The 21,256-nt window shown below is 37.7% G+C and overlaps 1 protein-coding gene across 2 annotated transcripts in view; it reads left to right on the forward strand.

The window, feature by feature from the left end:
- BTBD7 (BTB domain containing 7) overlaps positions 1-21,256 on the forward strand; it is an 88,961-nt gene that overhangs the window by 15,987 nt on the left and 51,718 nt on the right. For both annotated transcript variants that reach the window (XM_086363158.1, XM_086363159.1), the window contains exons 2-3: positions 15,893-16,080; positions 16,562-17,641. In XM_086363158.1, the coding sequence (XP_086219284.1) occupies positions 15,999-16,080; positions 16,562-17,641 (1,162 nt within the window). In that variant the 5' untranslated portion in view covers positions 15,893-15,998. The remainder of the gene's footprint in view (positions 1-15,892; positions 16,081-16,561; positions 17,642-21,256) is intronic.

Here is a 21,256-nt window from a genome sequence, read left to right on the forward strand (position 1 = left end):
GTCGTGTCCAACTCTTTGCGACCCCATGAATCGCAGCACGCCAGGCCTCCCTGTCCATCACCAACTCCTGGAGTTCACTCAGACTCACATCCATCGAGTCAGTGGTGCCATTCAGCCATCTCATCCTCTGTCATTCCCTTTTCCTCCTGCCCCCAATCCCTCCCAGCATCAGAGTCTTTTCCAGTGAGTCAACTCTTCGCATGAGGTGGCCAAAGTACTGGAGTTTCAGCTTCAACATCATTCCCTCCAAAGAAATCCCAGGGCTGATCTCCTTCAGAATGGACTGGTTGGATCTCCTTGCAGTCCAAGGGACTCTCAAGAGTCTTCTCCAACACCACAGTTCAAAAGCATCAATTCTTCGGCGCTCAGGCTTCTTCACAGTCCGGCTCTCACATCCATACATGACCACAGGAAAAAACCATAGCCTTGACTAGCCGGACCTTTGTTGGCAGAGTAATGTCTCTGCTTTTGAACATGCTATCTAGGTTGGTCATAACTTTTCTTCCAAGGAGTAAGCGTCTTTTAATTTCATGGCTGCAGTCACCATCTGCAGTGATTTTGGAGCCCCCAAAAATAAAGTCTGACACTGTTTCCACTGTTTCCCCATCTCTTTCCCATAAAATGATGGGACCGGATGCCATGATCTTAGTTTACAATATTTAGGGGGTTTTAAAAGATAAAGTAAAATTTATATTGGTCTGTGTTTCTCTATCCCTGATATATTATGAAATGAAAATAACTTTTTATAGAACTCTTTGTAAAATATCCCTACCTAAAACTATTTAAAGTTGATTTATGTAAAAAATGCTAGAAAGTCAAAATAGCTATCAGCTGTCTTTGTGAGGCAGATTTTAGGAAATTGCCGTTTGTTACACTCTCCTGTTTTTCTTTTTTCTCCAATTTAAACAACAAATGTGTAATTCTCATACGTGAATGGGGAAACATAAGTTTTGGAGTGGGTAGGCCTGAGAAGATTTAGCATGTATTTTATTTGTGTATTATGATCTATAACCTTTAAAATGCAGGGTCAAAAGTATAAATCTCAACTTTTCAAACTCTAGTAATAGAAGGCAAAAACCCTTTTGGGGAGGTAAAGAAATAGACAACTAAAAATCAGATGCTAAAAATTACTGTTTCCATATTTTCAATAAAGAAAATAAAATTATATTTTAACCTTGTAAAATAACAAAACTAAGAGGGGAGTGGGTGTACACTGTTTGATGGCAGTGCCTATGTGCTGTCACCAAATAGCATGATTAGTTTTATATTCAAATTAGATTGTTGTTTAGTTGCTCAGTCATGAGTGACTCTTTGCAGCTCCGTGGGCTACAGCACTCCAGGATTCCCTGTCCTTCACCATCTCCCGCAGCTTGCTCAAACTCATGTCCAGTGAGTTGGTGGTGCTATCCAACCATCTCATCCTCTGTGTCCTCTTCTCCTGCCTTCAATCTTTCCCAGCATCAGGATCTTTTCAAATGAGTCAGATCTTCGCATCAGGTGGCCAAAGTATTGGGGCTTCAGCATCAGTCCTTCCAGTGAATATTCAGGACCGATTTCCTTTAGGATTGACTGGTTTGATCTCCTTGCAGTCCAAGGGACTTTGAAGAGTCTTCTCCAACTCCACAATTCAAAAACATCAATTCTTCGGCACTCAGCTTTCTTTATAGTCCAACTCTCACATCCATTCATGACTACTGGAAAAACCATGGCTTTGACTAGACGGATCTTTGTTGGCAGAATAATGTCTCTGCTTTTTAATATGCTGTCCAGGTTGGTCAGCAGGAAGGACTGTAAGTCAGAATGATTAGCCAAAGACAACGTGGAATTAATCCCATCACCATAAAACCCCAAGACTGGGAGGCACATGGCAGAGCAGTTCTCCTTGATTCTCTTACGCTACTGCTCTCTGCCCGGGTGCCCCTTCCCAATAAAATCTCTTGCTCAACACATGTGTCTCCTCGGACAGTTCATTTCCGAGCCCACTTTCTTGCCCTGGAAGGGATCCCCCTTTCTGCAACAGTTAAACATAAGCATTGAATAACTGTTTAGGGATTTAAAATTCAGCAAAACTAATTGTTCTTTATGCAAAGGAAATGTGTGGGTATAGAGATAAATAATTAGGTTAATAATATGGAAGTCCTGTAGCTAATGGTCAAATTTGGAAACAGCCCCCTAAAATATTGTGCTTAAAGTCAGAATAATTCACATGCTTGATGTCTAGGAGTAAAATATTTGTAACATGGTTCACTTCAACTTTTTGTTTTTTATTGACTATTTTCACTAAATGTTTGCCATTTTCTATTCTTGGCTAACCTACTTAAATATTGATATTAATTTTACATTTTAATGCACATCTGAATGCATAATTTCAAAGATTAAATGTACATTTAATTTTCCTAAATGAGAAAATTGCTACATTTAACATTATTTCTAATAACTTAGTATCTCATTGAATCATTCTCTCACTGGTTTTGGTTTTCTTAACCTATTTAGAATGATGATCAGTAGTTTCCCTTGTGATTACTCCTACGGTCATGATTCCTTGAAGACTATCTTTTTAAAATCATTTGAAAAACTACAGCTTAACATATTTCAGACAATGCTGAATATGCATTAAAAAGCAGACATTTTATTTAAGAAATGATTTATAACGAGAAATATCAAGAATACCAAGAATATATAGTATGAATCTGCACTATAGTGAGAGTTCTAAGAACCAGACTCACCTCGTTTATCAGCATTTTCCCCCTCATTTTCTAGTTTTAAAAATTCTAATTGTTATCCTTAAAAGAATGTTGCATAGACTGGTGGAATGGGATGTACTTTTAAAAATATCCTTTTTAAGAATTCATTTTTAATAGGAAAAAAGAGTAGCAGCAGGAGACTAACAAGCTGTTTTAAATTATAATAGGTTGTATTATAAAAAGGCCACATGGGCTTAGTAAGATGCTCCTAAGCCAGACTCGAACAAATAATCTCTATTTGCAGTAACACAATTTAATTTTATAATAAAATGCAATTTAACAGATATCTTTATTTAAAGTGAGTAAAAATGTTTTCTGACTTGTCTTTTTATTGGTGGTACTGTTTTTAGACATGATCTTAAGCTACTAACCACAGGTCCACAATGTCTTATTTATAATTTGAAATTCTAAAAGTACTGAAAGCCTTTTTTTTTTTTTAGGGAGACTCATTTAATGGCAAACACTGATGATATGACCTGAATACATTTGACAACAAAACCTAACCTGAAGTAACATAGCTTAGTCTAAATATTTAATGTGAAAGTGAAAGTGAAGTAGCTCAGTCGTGTCCAACTCTTTGCGACCTCATGGGCAGTAGCCTGCACCAGGCTCCTCCGTCCATGGGATTTTCTAGGCAAGAGTACTGGAGTGGGTTGCCATTTCCTTCTCCAGGGAATCTTCCCGACCCAGGGATCGAACCCAGGTCTCCTGCATTGTAGACAGACGCTTTACCATCTGAGCCACCAGGGAATATTTTATTGCAAAATAGGGGATGATAATTTTGCAAAATACGGGATAATATGACAAACTTCTCTGGGGTGTTTCCATAGTATACAGTAAATATTTCATATACCATATTATTTTCTTTTAAAAGAGGGAGAAAGAGAAGGAAAGGAGTCTGAATTTTAGAATATATTTAGCTCCAAAGGTTTCTACCTGATAAAGGATTATGGACTTGTGTTCTGAATAACACTCTTAAACTAGTATTTTGAATTGGTGGTGAACATTAAAATTTTATTGGTAAAGTAAAATTGAGAGACAATATAGTATGTAGTACTTTATTGTTAAATTCTATAGATAGAGCTTAATTATCAAATATGTGGAAAGACTATATGAAAAGTAGAAAAGTTCACTGATTACTTTGTAGATACCAACTGTAAATAAATATGTTACTTAAAATTAGATACTGGAGGATTGAGATAGGAGGAAGAAGATACTAGCAATTTCAGTATTGCTTATAGTAGGGAGCCAGTGGATAGTAGCCAAAAAAGAGGGAATTTAGGGTATTATGTAAAAATATTATTAAAGTTACCTGTGGGATAGGGAGAGACTAGGTTAAAGTAGACAGGGAGAGCAACTAGTCTTTGAGGATGTCTTTTTTTATGGTTTTGACTTTAGATTCATCTAAACATTTTGCAGACATATATAACAACATTAATTAAAAATATAGTGCCCAAAAGTCAAAAGTGAAATAAAAGTGTACTTCCAGTTAGTGATGTAATCACCCAAAGCAGACTGTTGCAAGTGACTTACGTACAGCATAATGTATAGGTATCTTGAGTTGGGTAATTCTGAGGGTAAAAAAGAATTGCCCCTCAGAAAGATTTTTGTTTATCATATTGCTGGTGATAGTGTTAACATTTTAAGTCTTGGCTATTGTGTGTATATTGTGAGATAAAAGAACAGTTACGAAGGCAGCTTTGAAAATAGGGTTTTGGCATGCGAGAAAGGAGAAACAGATGTACAACTAATAAAATTTAAGTGAAAACTCTCTAAACCTGAGTTTGGATTAGAATCATCAGTATATACTCATGTATGTATGTGTATGTATATACACGTGTATATGACATTTCCTAGCTCTGTGTACTAAAAAGGCAGTCAGCACCACTTAGCACCCAGATTGTGGTTTCTAAATACCATTTCCCACTGAAAGGAAAGGAATTAGGGCTCCTTTAAATAGATGGCTGATTACAGGTCTAAGACAAGAAAAAGATAAGATATGCCTAGAATAAGGTATAACCCTAGAAAGCAAAGAAGCTCTCTGAGACAACTAACTATGGTTACAAAGTCTTGGGAGCTAATTTGAATAAGCTTCCACTGTCCAAATACGGTACAATCTGAGTGTCAGTAGGGATAACTACAAATAATTGAAATCTACCAAATATGTCTAAATCTGTGAACACATAATTGTTTTTAACTTGCTGATCATCTTTAGAGAAATGCTGGGATGTTAATTGTTTTGAAAAGCAGTTGTTCAGTTGCTAAGTCATGTCTGACACTTTGCCGCCCCGTGGACTGCAGCACTCCTAGGCTCCCCTCTCCTTCACTGTCTCCCGGAGTTTGCTCAGATTCATGTCCGTTGAGTTGGTGATGCTATCTAACCACCTTGCTGCCCCCTTTTTCTTTTGCCTTCAGTCTTCCCCAGCATCAAGATCTTTTCCAATGAGTTGACGCTTCGCGTCAGGTGGCCGAAGTATGCTTCAACGATGGTCCTTCCAACGAATATTCAGGGTTGATTTCCTTAGGATTGACTGGTTTGATCTTCTTGCAGTTCAAGGGACTCTGAAGAGTCTTCTCCAGCACATTTCAAAAGCATCAATTCTTTGGCACTCAACCTTCTTTATGATCCGACTCTCACATCTGTACATGACTACTGGAAAAACTATAACTTTGACTATGCAGACCTTTGTTGGAAAAGTGATATCTTTGCTTTTTAATATGCTGTTTAGGTTTGTCGTAGCTTTCCTTGAAAGAAACAAGAGTCTTTTTATTTCATGGCTGCAGTCACTGTAGTGATTTTGAAGCCAAAGAAAATTAATAAAGGTAAAGAATCATTTATTCTGACTTTTCTGTGCAAACAACTGAATTGTCGATGGATGAGTTTCTCTTACAAAAGTGTTTTAGCCAATGAATAAAGAAGGAGTGATAGAATATTACCATGTTGCAACCCCTAATGAATTAATAACTCTAGTTGGTGATTACTGAGAATGAGAACTAGACATTTGATACCTATGTTGGAAATAAACATCACCACCTGTGAAGCAATCTTGACAAACTTTAAAAGTACCAAAATGACCCTAAATCTGATTAAGTCATTGCTGGTAAGTCGCTTCAGTCGTGTCCGACTCTGTGCGACCCCACAGACGGCAGCCTAGCAGGCTCCCCCGTCCCTGGGATTTTCCAGGCAAGAACACTGGAGTGGGTTGCCATTTCCTTCTCCAATGCATGAAAGTGAAAAGTGAAAGTGAAGTCACTCAGTCATGTCCAACTCTTCACGACCCCATGGACTGCAGCCCACCAGGCTCCTCCATCCACAGGATTTTCCAGGCAAGAGTACTGGAGTAGGGTGCCATCGCCTTCTCCGTGACTAAGTTATTAGATCTGTCAATTACTATAATTACAAGGATCAGAAAAACATGTTAAGGTACACCATAGTGATACATTTGGCAAATTCAGACTATGGGAAACAACCAAATAACCTGATTTCTTCAATAATAAAAATAAAACTGCAAGGGGGAAAGGGCTGTGGAGGGACCTTTTAAAGGAAATTTAAGAGACATAGTCATTCAGTCACAATGCATGGGCCTTATTTGGATCCTGATTCAAACAAACTTAAGGAAAAATAAACCAGTGATGGAAATGTCAGCACTGTCCTGGGAAGTTCGTACTGAGGAATTATTGTTCATGATTTTAGATGTGATCATAGTACTACAGTTGCTCTCTTGTATCCTTTCTTCTAGAGATTCATAAGGAAGTATTTATAGATGAAATAATATGCTGTCTGGAATTTGCTTCTAAATAATCCAGAGAGATTAGGTAGAAAGAGGGTTGGGATATAGTGATAGAAGACTGCTACAAATTGGTAACTGTTGAGCTTTGTCTTCCTAGTCTCTCTACTTTTGTTGTTTTTCTTTCCTTTATTACAGAAACTGCAAAAGTAACTGCTGCACAGGAGGAAAAAACAAGTGATAAGAAGTGAAAATAGAAAACCATAGTTGTAATTGTCTTTGGTGTTTGCATGCTAAAGGGTTTGATATTCATGGAGTGTAATCCACAATCAGGAAACTTTTTTATTGTTCACCAACAATGCAAAGCACTAGAGATTAATTTAAGATCTGTGCTTTAACCATAGTTGGGTGATAAAGTAGGAAATTTAACAGTTTAAGAACCGTAACAAAATCAACAGTGCAGTTAGATGTAAAGAAGCATAAGGAAGACATGGCTGTTCCCATCAGAAAGGTTGATACAGGACCGAGGACTTTTGAGATGCTTCCTTGTTGAGGGGAAAAACACTAGATTAGGGATCAGAATGACTGGTATCTAGTTTTGGCTTTGCCATTTTGCTATATGGATAAAATTTTGGGGCCAACCCAGTATTTTACTTTAGATAAGTCGCTTTGTGTTTCTACCTTAACTGCCTCATTCAGAGATGAGAGGATGAAACCTGTCCTCTCGACATTGAAGACTTGATATGAGAATAAAATGACTTCATGTGTGGAAAAGTGTTTTGTGAACTATTTATCCCTGTTAGAAGATACTTCTGCTACAGTCATTAGAGAATGTAAAAAGGGGGAACTCATGTCATTGCTTTCCTGTCTTAGTGGGTCTTTTTTCCAGTTACTTTTCAAAAGTTATGATTAAAGATACAGGTAACAGAGCATTTACCGTTTTAACCAGTTGTGAGTGTACATTCACACTGTTGTGCAGCCGCCACCATCCATCTCCAGACCTTTTCATTTTCACCAGTGGCTCCCCAGCCCCTGGCAACCCCCATTATTCTTTCTGTCTCTGTGACTTTAACTACTTTACATACCTCATATAAGTAGCATCACATAATATTAGTCCTTCTGTTGTTCTAAGACTCTTTGTTATCTTTTGCAAACATTGACAGGACGTTTATAAATGATACCTTCCATCAGAAGTAGATGAATTATATTGAGATAATGCTGTATTGTATGTTCAAGTGTTAAGCCTCTGCTGCTGCTGCTAAGTCACTTCAGTCGTGTCCGACTCTGTGCGACCCCATAGACGGCAGCCCACCAGGCTCCCCCGTCCCTGGGATTCTCCAGGCAAGAATACTGGAGTGGGTTGCCATTTCCTTCTCCAGATTAATGTGCTAGATAACCACAAATCAAACAAATATATATGATAATAAGCATAAATACTTAAATCCAGTTTACATCAACCCAAACAGAAACGAGACACTTTCTGCCCCTACAGTAACTTCCATGTTAGGTGGGGAAGTACTGAGGTGAGAGCAGTACTGAGGCAGAATTAAGTGCTAAATACAGGTAGAAGTGATACGGTTACCTGTTTTTCCAGAGCAGCCTTTCCTACTTCTTTAGTAGACGATGTGAGTGTTTCATTCAAGCACTGTAAACTTGCTAATTCAAGCCGCTAGAGCAGTGAAAATATCATAGTCATCCCTCAGTATCCAGGGGGGTGGGTTACAGGATCCTCACACATACAGAAATCCGTGGATGCTCAAGTCCCGTACATAAAATAGCATAGGACTTGCATATAACATGTACATATCCCCCATATACTTGAGACCATCTCTGGATTACTTATAATAACTAATACAGTATAAATGCCATGTAAATAGTTGAGAACATGTGTACAATTCAAGTTTTGCTTTTTGGAACTTTCTGGAATTTTTTTTTCTGAACAGTTTCTATCTACAGTTGGGTCAATCTGCAGATGCAGAACCTGTGGGTACAGAAGGTCAACTGTATTAGGAAACTCTTGTTTATAGATTTCTCCTTTAATGTATTCTCTGTTTGCATTATGTCTTCCCTGGTATGTCTTTCTGGGACCTCAAGCCCATTATCCTTATTACTCCCAGGTCACCCACAAATCGCTTGTCCTGTGTTTCTTCTTGGTTCACAGCATTGCCAACCACATTGCAAAGTAGACTTTATCATCTTCCCACTTCTTCCTTTCCACCACCTCCCTCACCAATTAGGTACGCGTTTACTATGTGTTCTGTGATAAAGGCTTCATCTGGGTTGTCTTAGTGTTTTGTTATAGATGCCCTAAACAAATGCAAAAGAGTGTTTTTAAGATGCAGACTTGTATTACATAAACAGGACCTAGAATATGTGTTCTGGTCTAATTTGTTTGGACTGTAATATTCTCGTCTAGCATTTCAGCTACAAGTAGCACAGGATAAGCAGTGGGGTTGAGGAAAGAAAGGGGAAAATAGTTTATCATTTATCCAAGAAAGGCCTCATAAAATCCTTAGGAAGGGAAGAGTTTTGTCTGACTTTCTACTTCTCACTTTACCTACGAGGTGTTGTTGTCTCTGTAAGAGGGGTCTTTCATAATGGAGGTGTCTTAAAACTTGTTCATCCTCAGACCTACAGTTTGAGAAGTTCCTACTTCTTTACTAGGACTTATGTCTGCAAGATTGTTTCTAACTATGAACTTCAGGAGACTTTTAGGAGAAATACCTCTTCATTTGACATCCTAACAAAGAGTCTGTGAGTATCAGAGGTATTATGGGCAGAAGCCTATCAGAATGGCATGAGTGATCATTATTAAGGCGAGGGCAACATTGTATATACCTTACTCTTGGCTGAAAATATAAACTAGTGGGTTTTCCCTCATATCTGTTCAGACTCTTCTACTCTGGGTGATGGGAGGAAAAATAGAATTTTAGTACAAAATTAACTCCAGCCCCTAAACCATTATTATCCTCCTATTTATAAGAACTTGAATAATTCCTAGGACCATTCACATGCTGATTCTCCTGATAATCAGAAGTTACAGTTAAGCACTTGATGTCCTCATGGAGACTGCCCTGGATGAGGGGGCCTTTGAGGGTTGCGTTCCTGTTTCTGGTTTGTTCTTTTTCTTTTCTTCTCCGTGTGTAGCCATAGTGTCAGGCTCACTGTCAGCTTCACCAGGATGTTTTCTTTCTTCTCCAGATTTTCCAGGGGAGCCCCGAGAAACTCATCAACAAGAAATATGCCCTTGTATTTTGCTTTTTAACATTCACTGAGTTGGTGACAGAAAATCTAAACTGTCTTTGAGTGAAGTTTATGAGAAATTCCATGTTTTTTCTTCAAATTCAGTTGCTTTGAACATGTTCTCTGATTTCAGCTATAGTTCTCTACTGATCCTCTGTAGGTTCCTATCTAGACTCAGACTTGTCATTGCCTTCTCCGTATCATCCAGAGCTGCTTCTCTGTACAGCACTAAGTGCTAGTTGCTCAGTCATGTCCGACTCTTGCGACCCCATGGACTGGAGCCGCCAGGCTCCTCTGTCCATGGGATTCTCCAGACGAGAATACTGGCGTGGGTTGCCATTTCCTTCTCCAGGGGATCTTCCGAATCCAGGAATCAAACCCAGATCGCCTGCCTTGCAGGCAGATTCTTTACCATCTGAGCCACCAGGGAAGCCCACTAAACCAGCAGTGAAAACAGTTGTCCCCAGTTAGAAAAGTGATTTCACTCATTCACTCAAATACTGTGTGCCTGGCTCAAAACTAGTCTTCCTACTGTGAACACAAAAGTTCCAAACAGCACCATTTACCATAAAAGTTGATTGAGCAAGTTCTTGGAGGGCTTCATAATCATTTCCAAACTCTGTTTATATGCCCTTATTCCTACCTGCTAGAGAAAATTTATCCTGCTGCTTCTAGAGCTGCCTTAGTTAGGGGGAGTACAGTTTATTGCTAAGAAGACAACAGAAGCTTTGGTGTTGGGGATAGCTGAGCCAAGCTGCTCTGGTCCAGCTTGCCCTGTTGGGTCTCACTTAACCTCTGCTAGAGACCCAGACAAGGGTCTAAACCCCCTTCCACTTTGATCTTATCTATTTAAAGATGCCTTCAAAAGGCAACAGAGAAGGCAATGGCACCCCACTCCAGTACTCTAGCCTGGAAAATCCCACAGACGGAGGAGCCTGGTAGGCTGCAGTCCATGGGGTCGCACAGGGTCGGACACAACTGAGTGACTTCACTTTCACTTTGCACTTTCATGCATTGGAGAAGGAGGTGGCAACCCACTCCAGTGTTCTTGCCTGGAGAATCCCAGGGACGGGGGAGCCTGGTGGGCTGCCATCTGTGGGGTTGCACAGAGTCGGACACGACTGAAGCGACTTAGCAGCAGCAAAAGGCAAAGGTCTTGCTGACTGCTTCTGACGTACTGTTCAGAGTCTTTTTGCTTTGTTGTTCTTATGTGTCCGAGGATAGAACTGAAGGTTCTATCTAAGAGGTATTTGGAGAACCAAGTGGGTTTAATACATATAAATGCTCTAAACAGAGTTTGGTATATAAATGATAGCTGTTATTTTGGGTAAAACATGCTTGGGAATGAGAATGGACATAGGAAATCGTATTCTTTTAACTTTTAGGTTTTGTTTTTTTCTTTTTAACCTTTTTTTCTAGCTGCTCTACAAATGTGAGATTTGACTATAGAAACTATCATTCATCCAGCTTTGCCTCCTTAGGCCTGGGTGGTACCCTTTTTCACTCTCACGTATCCTGATTTGAATGATGTAGTCCTCTTAGATCTGACAGAAGTGAAATATTACTATAGTTTTGCATTTCTTCTTAATTATGAATTGTTTTTCACAGTCACATGTGTCCCACGTTCCTGTTCTTCTATAATTATACCTAATAATCAGACTAAGTGGAAAACATGTTTAAAATTCAAAATTCAGTTGCCCTTTTTTTTTCATTGAAACAATAACATTTAATATAGAAATAACTCCCTTCCCCATCCTCATTTTACAAATCAATAAGTCTTACACTTCAGTGAATTTTAGGAACCCTGTTTTGACTTATTTTATACATCTGGCCCATACATCTCAACTTTGGTTTATAAAAACTGAGATTCATAGACGTTAAATGTACTTATCCCATGTAAGTGATAAATTAGTTATGAGAGAGAACTATCTCAGATGCAGTAAAAGCACCTGTGTAAGTCCAGTTTGTTCATTAAGTCCAACAAAGTTAACCTAGGTACCCAACTGACACAATCAGCTATATAGTACTGTACTGGAATATGGAATAGGTTTATAATACTTTTCACACAGATACTACATAGAAAACAAACACAAAAATAAAGCATTTTTAATCTTAAAGTATAGTACCTTGAAAAGCACAATGGCACAGTACAACAGCTGGCATACAGAGGCTGGCATCAAGTGAACAGGCAAGAAGAGTCCCGACTGGTGGAGGGACAGGAGGCGGGAGACGGTAGAGCCCAAGGATAGATGGCAATAGGAAATGGGAGGCAAGGCACAGTTTCACTCGTGCCTAGTGGTGATGGAACACATATTTGCATCTTTGAAAGTTCACAAACTTGAAGGCTTTCAGGTACAAGACTTACTGTACCTGACACTCATTGTTCTGTCTGCAGCCTAAAAGGTAAAAACATATTTTTATGGCAAAGGTCAGAGTTTTCCAAGTGTGTTATGCAAGTCTGTTTTACTGCTTTGTGGGGCAAAAGGGCTCCTTTAGATTAAGCTGAATACTTCCTTTTGGAGGTTCACAGTGCACCTTCGCACTTCAAAGATTCTAAAAAAAGTTCTGAAGTAGGGAAAAGTAAAGCTTTGTTTAACTCTGCATTTTCTAAAACATTGGGAAAACTCTTTGGAAATGCTGGCCTAGGGATTTTGCGGGGAGGGGGGTTTTAGGGGAGAGGTTGATTTTCGTTTTCAATTCTTTTTCATTGGGTTGTAAATTTTCTCTGTTGCATTCAGCATGACTTTTTTCTCCCATAGTTGGATATGCTACAATCACGGAAGCTTATTTTAAGCCAGTTGGATCCTCTGATTGAGATTGGTCATGTCAACTATTAGCAGGAGCTCTCCCAGAAAGGTGATTCTGGGAAAATGATTTATCAGCTTTCTAGGACCATTTGCATCCTGTGGGCCTCTCCCAGTCCCTGAGGCCCTCCCTTTCCCTTTCCTGTCTATCATCCAAAGGTTACGTTTCATCCTGTTTTATGTAGGAGACAATCAAAGCTTGCCCAGAATGAAAATATCCCTGAAGAGTTTTAAGACTGTGACTAACTCTCACTTCCAGCGTAAAGGCAGCAGATTCAATTAAGAAATAAATAACAAGATACTGTGTTCCATTTGGCATGAGTTTTTGGTTACCTAAGAAATTGTTTCCTGAGAATTTCGAGAAATATGGCTTTAGTAACTTTAGTGACTCCTGGGATTTGGGATTGGGGACGCAGGAGGGATTTAAGGATTATATCTGATCCAGAAAAAGTCTCTCCCATCAAGTCTTTCCAAGGCCTATGTACTTTAGTATCAGAGCTCTAATAGGAGATATGAATGTCACCCAAAGCAGTTCATCTTGAAGGGGATTTCCATTGACTTGGAGCTGCCAGGAAGAGACACTGTCCCTAAGTCCTGAAGACTTTTTTATCTCAAGTCACTTCATCAGAGACCCCAGCTGTCCTTCTGGTGCTAATTATAGTGGCAAATGGCCAAGCATCAGTATCTCAGCTATGACTTCTCTGGTGTTTGCGGGGTGTTCTTTTGTCTTCATTGGGGCTGGTGAGGTTTTCTAACCTTTCTGGGGATACCTTATAGAGTATCTAATTGTGCTAATCATAAAATTGAGCTTTTTTTTTTTTTAATCATTTTTGGCCTGGTTTAAATCTCAGACCAGTGCAAAAATGTTTTCTGTCCCTGCAAACTTTGCAAAATTCTCTGATGAAGATACTTTTCGTGTGTGTGCACACGTGTGCACATGCACACGCAGATGAGAGAATAGTCAACTTCATCTTATTTATGAGATGGAGTGAGAGCAGGTTACCTTTGTCCATTTCTGTAGACACTCCGGCTTTTCTTCATCTGGACCCAAGTCTCTGCTCTTGGTTTGCTTCTTCAGCATACTTTGTTCTGTGTTAGTGAGTTTACTCTGCAGTCATCAGAAATCAAAAGCAAAACAACAAAATGAAGCAACGTGGAACTTCAAGAATGAGTAAAGATGGAAGTGAGAGGGCTACTGTAGGAGTGACGCTTTACCAGCACTTTCCATCATCCACCAGTACGTCCATATTCAGAGCTCGTCTTTTTAATCTTTTTTTTTCTCGTTTTGATAAAGGCTTTTATTTTGCATATTTTTACTCTGGATTTTTTTCTTAGTATATTTCAGACTTCTTTGTTTGCATAGGATTGCTGATGCTGTTTCTATGTTTTAAATAAAAATTTTTAGTGACTGAGAATAGGACTTGACTTGAAAATAAGACCACAAACTTGGCTTCCGGGATCCTGTTTTTTCTTTTTTGTTGTAATATTTATAGTTGATTGACAGCATTGTGCCAGTTCCAGGTGTACACCTTCAGATTCCTTTCCATTATAGGTTATTACAAGATACTGAATATAGTTCCCTGTGCTACAGAATAAATCCGTGTTGTTTATCTATTTTGTATATAGTAGTGTGTATCTGTTAAGCCTTTATCCCTCCCCTTCCCCTTTGATAACCATAATTTGTTTTCTATGTCTGTGAATCTGTTTTGTAAACAAGTTGATTTGTATTATTTTTTTAAGAAAGCCTGTTTTCTCCTAAAGAACCAGTAAAAATGCAATAGAATCTTGAAGCTTTTAAGGAATTCAAAAATTAAGATTTATTAATCAGACTTTGGTAGTGGTGGTAGTTTAGTTGCTAAGTCGTTTCTGACTCTTGCGACCGCATGGACTATAGCCCACCAGGCCCCTTTCTCCATGGTATTTCCCAGGCAGAAATACTGGAGTGACTTGCCATTTCCTTCCCCAAGGGATCTTCCTGACCCAGGGATTGAATCCCGGTCTTCTGCATTGCAGGTGATCTCCTGCATTGTGGATGGATTCTTTACTGACTGAGCCATGAGGGAAGCCCGTTATTTAAACTTACGGTTTTTTGAAGTTTGAACTGAAATTAACACAAGCAGATTTAGTTTCTATTTTATAAAAATTGACAGCATTCAAAATGAATCACAAAAAATTGCCTTTTCTACATTATATATATAATATATATGTTACATATATACATATATATTTCTACATTATATATAATATATATAATGTATATATACAAAAAGTCTAATGTGCTGTGTTCTATGGTAGGTAAATTTCAAATAGGAAATTAAATTTACATGTGAGCATATGATTTGATTGAAGTTACTGCTACTTCTCATAGTATCTAGTTAGCAGAGTTTCCCAGTCTCCTCTTGAACACTGTAGGCAGGTAATTCTATGCTTATTAGATAAATGAACTTCCATATGATTATAGTGGGAAAAGATTGAAGGAAAGCACAGATGTTAAGTGATTTTCTTAAATTTGATTTCCTAAGGTTACACTATGTAGCAGAAATGAAAATAAATGCCAAGAATCTTGACATAGTTCTATTTTCCAGCAGGGTTTTTGTGATATTTGTGTTTAACTCTTAACTGTTAAAAAATTTCATCCTTCATTATGAGGCCATATTAACTGCCTAGTTTCCTAACAGTTCCAATAATAGATTTTAAATTGTGTTTTCTCTTAAACCATTATTGCTTTTGGTCAAATAAATTTTATATATCTGGATGGTATAAAGATTTAGAAGTATCCTGTGAACACTCTGCTCTCTTAGAATTTCTTCTTTTTGTGCTTATATCTTCAGCTTGCAGCTCTGAGAGTTAAGGTTCTGTAATGTGGAATTTATCCTATAATTGTTAAAATTATCTGTTACTGGTACTGCCCTATCCTTTCTAAGCCATAATATCAGGTAAAAGAAAGTAGTGTTTCTATTTCAGGACTTTTATGGGGAGGAAAGATGAAAGTTTTTGTTTTTCCTTGTGTCTTCTCACTGTATTTATTATAATTTCCTCAAAATTGTTACAGAACAAGTAGCCTAGAGATAATTTAGTTTGAACTATCTTTCCTTCCCCCTCTTTCAGCAAAATGCCTGAATAAATCTGATATGGTACTTTTTGCTTTCTTAGAATGTATATAATTGGTACATTTTCTGGCACAAAATTGCAGGTAGCACTGATACATAAGTCAAATTTAGCTGTTTAATTACATTTTCTGAAATTTTTACATGTGAATTTGACAGTATATTATTATTTGCAAATAAAAGCCAAGTTTTCAATAACTTTCTTTTTTAGCTGTGCAATTTGAGATACATTTGAAACAATAAAATTATTTTTGTTTCATATCAAGAAATGGATGAAAAGAGGCTCCTGGATCCAGGGTTGAAAGTCCGTAAAGGCCTCTGGGATCATACTCTGAAGAACCAGCAGATGGAATGCCTGAGTGACTGAAGAAAATGGGTGCTAATGCATCTAGCTATCCTCATTCATGCTCCCCGAGAGTAGGGGGGAATCCTCAAGCCCAGCAGACTTTCATAGGTAACCAGTTCAGTTTTTCTAACCTCATTTTCTTTTGTGGATATAAATAGGATTGTGTTTTCAGTGGTCTTTTTGGATGAAAAGAGGGTTGAGCTATGGAAAAAGTTAATATATATAATAATTCTGCAGCATCCATGTTTTTTCCTACCAGGTGTAAATCTGGCTTATATGATTCTTATCCTAACCAAGCTGCTGTAGCACAGTTGATCTTTGATTGTTTTATTTCATTTATTGTGCCCATAGAAATTTAGCATTTTTTTACAATGAATAATCTGCTCTGTTTTTCCCTATTCCTTATTTAATATAAAAATGAGTTACTTGAACTTTTTAACCTTCCTTTATAGAAACAAAAATCAGTTTTACTTGAATGGTTCAGAAATGTCTGTAAAAATTTTAGCACAAAATGTATGTTAAATTGAATGTTGAAAATGACTGCTAAGAAAAAAGAAATAAATTTTCACTTGTTTAATTTCCTTCTTAGGGACATCATCCTATTCTCAGCAAGGCTATGGTTGTGAATCAAAATTATATAGTCTTGACCATGGCCATGAGAAACCACAGGACAAAAAAAAGAGAACCTCTGGCCTTGCCACCCTCAAAAAGAAGTTTATCAAGCGTCGAAAATCTAATCGGTCTGCTGATCACGCCAAGCAGATGCGAGAACTCCTCTCTGGGTGGGATGTTCGAGATGTCAATGCATTAGTGGAGGAATATGAGGGAACTTCAGCCTTAAAGGAGCTTTCTTTACAAGCCAGTGTGGCTAGACCAGAAGCCCGGACATTGCAGAAAGATATGGCCGATCTTTATGAGTACAAGTATTGTACTGATGTAGACTTAATATTTCAAGAAACTTGCTTTCCTGTTCATCGTGCCATTTTGGCGGCAAGATGTCCATTTTTTAAAACACTACTTTCTTCCTCACCTGAATATGGGGCAGAGATCATCATGGACATCAATACAGCTGGTATAGATATGCCCATGTTTTCTGCTTTGCTCCAGTACCTTTACACGGGAGAGTTTGGAATGGAGGACTCAAGGTTTCAAAATGTTGATATCCTCGTTCAGCTTAGGGAAGAATTTGGAACACCAAATTCCCTTGATGTAGATATGCGTGGACTCTTTGATTACATGTGCTATTATGATGTCGTCCTTAGTTTTTCTTCAGACTCTGAACTGGTTGAAGCTTTTGGTGGAAATCAGAACTGTTTAGATGAAGAGCTCAAAGCTCACAAGGCTATTATTTCAGCACGGTCCCCATTTTTTCGAAATTTATTACAAAGAAGGATACGGACTGGTGAAGAAATCACAGACCGAACTTTGAGGACTCCCACAAGAATTATATTAGATGAGTCCATTATACCAAAAAAATATGCAAAAGTGATATTACACTGTATGTATACTGACATGGTGGACCTGGCCGTTTTGCACTGTAGCCCCTCTGTGGGCAGTCTCAGTGAAGTTCAGGCTCTCGTCGCAGGGAAGCCAAACATGACCAGGGCAGAAGAAGCCATGGAGCTTTACCACATAGCACTGTTCTTGGAATTTAACATGCTTGCACAAGGTAATGAAATTCTGGTTTTTAATTTTAATCTTGATCTCTTGAATTGCACGTTTGTCTTCCAGATTGAAAGCACGACCAGTGTGTTCCATGATTTCAGTGTTTGGGATGTGACAGAGTCAGTTTTTTCAAATCTGTAGTTACGACATCTGAGACAGAATGGGGGTTAATGTTAATGTAGTTCTTCATTTGGTATTAATACCAAGCATTCACAACTAATGGTTAAGAATAAATGAGGGACTTCCCTGCTGGTCCAGTGGTTAACTCTGTCAGCTCCCAAAGCAGGGGGCCCAGGTTTGATCCCTGGTCAGGGAACTAGATCCCACATGCTGCAACTAAGACCTGGTGCAGCCAAATAAATGAAAAAAAATATTTAAAAAAAAAAAAAAAAAGAATAAATGAGACTTGAGGCTCTTTCTTCCCTAATGTAAGATGATAGATGTGAGAATATGTAATGACCCAGCTACCGCCCTGTCTGCTCTTGAGCTTTGAGCTAGTCCTGTTTGCCAGATTTCAAGGTTATTCTTGGTCTGAAACTCGTTGGGTAACTTAGATTCTCATATAGATACTCGGTGCCTTATTGATACTTAAATATTTAGAATAAGAATGAAAGTTCATTACAAAAATGAAGATAGTCTCATTTAGATACAGATTTATTTGAATCAAAGAATTGGGCAAGGTTTCTGACTTAAATTTTTAAAATATTCTCTTATCTTTTCAAGTTCAGCTGTGCATCAAGCAATAGCTTATGGAGTATAAAGCACAGTTTGTTCTTAAACTCATGTGCCGCCTTCATTTAATTTAAACTAAAATTAGTAAGTTGGAATGACACATTTTTTGTGTTACAGGCAAATAATTGCACTACAGCTACACTAGAAGAATATATCTTTTAGTGTATATTTGTGGTAAACATTAGAATCATAACATTTCAGAGCTGGAAAGTGACCTTCCGTGGGAGAGAAAGGGAATTTGCTGTCTTCACAGAATGTACTCTTAGCTTTCTATGATCGTATATTAAAAGAAAACAAGCTATATGACATGAAGGTACTTCAGAAATTTAGCTGATGAGTGTTTGCTAAAAGAACACTAGAAGTTGCAAATTAGCAGAGAATTCATGATTTGAGTAAAAGATATATATTTACATAAGGAAAACTAAGCACATTTTTCTGGAGAGGGCAGTGTCACCCCACTCTCCACTACTCTTGCCTAGAAAATCCCATGGACAGAGGAGCCTGGTAGGCTGCAGTCCATGGGATTGCTAAGAGTCAGACACGACTGAGCGACTTCTCTTTCACTTTTCACTTTCATGCATTGGAGAAGGAAATGGCAACCTACTCCAGTGTTCTTGCCTGGAGAATCCCAGGGACGGGGGAGCCTGGTGGGCTGCCGTCTATGGGGTCGCACAGAGTCAGACATGACTGAAGTGACGCAGCAGCAGCAGCAGCAAGCACATTTTTCTAGTTTGGAAAAAAATCTGTATTGTGTGGGTGAATCAACAAGTCAGTAGAACTTTGAAAAAAATAAAAGCCCCAGTTAAATAACAATGTCAGTAATAAAATGGAAGACATTATTGGAAGACAATGATAAGCATGAGTGAAAAAAGTTGAGATTTCTATTACATAAAGAATCTTAAAATCTTATTTTACTATTTCCTGTGTAGTAATATTACTAATTTTGTTTTATTGCCAAATCAAAATGTCATTAAAATATTTTCTTGCTAGTTCAAAACAAAAACTATGAGTAATAGACCATTAGATATCAGACTATAGGAAAATATGTTATTAAAAATAACCTAGCAGCTTGCCCTACCATTCTTTGACTCTGTAAAACCAAATTTGTCAGAAAATGCCTCTACAGAAAAACAGTTTGCAGCACTACCATAAAGGTGTAATATCACTCTTTTCTCAAAATGGTTTTATTTTTGAAACATTTAATAAGAAACCAAAGTGTATTGTGTATACTTTACTGTTTTTAAAACTGGGAAAGCATCCCTTGGTATAGTTTTTTTTGTTTTGTTGTTAAGTTTTTAACAGAAAGTAAAATGGTGAACTAGCTCTTGGGATCTTGGATAATATTTGATCTAGAGTGGTTTTTTTTTTTATGTTGAGTTAAATTTTTATACGTATAATTTATCAGTAGCTAGAAATTTTATTTTTTGGAGCACATTTAGGGCTATAAAACAACACTCCTTATAGAACTTTAATTTTGGCTACTTAAAACAAGCAAGCAAATATTCCCTTAAATTTGGATATACATGACTCTGTATTATTCAAATTCAAATTTTTCATTTTTCAAACTACAGAGTTTGAGTTACTTGATGTTTTGCTTTTTGTACACCATGTAGGCATTACCTTTCTCCCATACCCATTAGGCTGTTCATACTAGGGTTTATATATAACCAACCATAACCAACCATATAACCAACCATAACCAACCATATAACCAACCAACCAGCATAGTTTTGCCCCATTCCCACGGGAAGGAGACTAGTCACTTGAAGAGGGATTTTATACCATAAAGCTTAAGATCTCAGGCTCTGAAACCAGACAAACTGGATTTGAATTCTTTACTATCATGTTTTAACTTGTTTAACCTTAAAGTAAGTCATCTCTAAGCCCCTGTTTTCCCATTTGTGAAATAAGAATAGTAACACTATGAGGTAGGATTATGAGGATTAAAGGAAATAATACATATCAACTGATCTGAACAGTGCCCAGGACATAGTAAGCATTCAATAAATGTTAAATGCTAAATGAAAATCATCACAGCATATATTATTCACTACCACAGTCTCTTCTAAAACTATTTACATTTTAAAAAATAATTTTTTATTATATTGACTAAACTCCATATTGAGACTAGTTTGCAAAACTTTTTTTAAGTAACTTGTTTTTAAGATTTTACTGTAATTTTATCCCTAGCAAACTGGTGCATACTATTTATCAGACTGTTGTATCTGGCCATTTGTCACTCAGGTTTCAACTAGAGTTATGCAAGCAGACTAAACCTATAATACTCTGAGGCATCTATTACGTGTAATGAATTAGCATCTCTCCACTGCATTTAGTGTGGTACTAGTTACATACCATTTTGGAGAGAATTAAGAAAATAGTCCCCAAAATAATTTTCTGTCTTCTTTGATTCAGTTGAAGACTCCTGGTTAAGAAAGCCTGTGAGACTAGACTGGCAGCTTGAGTATAAGATCATATTGTTCTCATCCTTGTATCCCCAGTGCCTGGGGCATAATAGGCACTGAGTAAATGTTTATGAACTAATGACAGTTAACCTTTTTATTCCAAATTAGGTTTGACTTTAAAAATTAAAGCCCAGTTTTAAAAGGAGACAAATTCTATCAAGGGAAGCTAGGACATTGAGACAACATATGCTCTTCAAGGTGGAGAGGTGATTTAATAGTTTTAAGAACATCGTAAAAAGAGGCAGTATAGGCAGACAGCCAGAGTAATTTGGCAAGTGGATAAAAGGGAGGATTCTTGGCTTACACTGAGAATGTATTTTATTCAGAGAAGTAGGCAATCACTATTAGGGAGGTGAATTAACAGGTAATGAGGCTTCAGCTTACTCATGTGTGCTATCCTTTATTAAGCTCCCGTGAATACA

Source organism: Bos grunniens, chromosome 21 (genome assembly GCF_055505025.1).
Source record: "Bos grunniens cultivar Pamir isolate PY7600 chromosome 21, Bosgru_T2T1.0, whole genome shotgun sequence".
Lineage (NCBI taxonomy): Eukaryota > Metazoa > Chordata > Mammalia > Artiodactyla > Bovidae > Bos > Bos grunniens.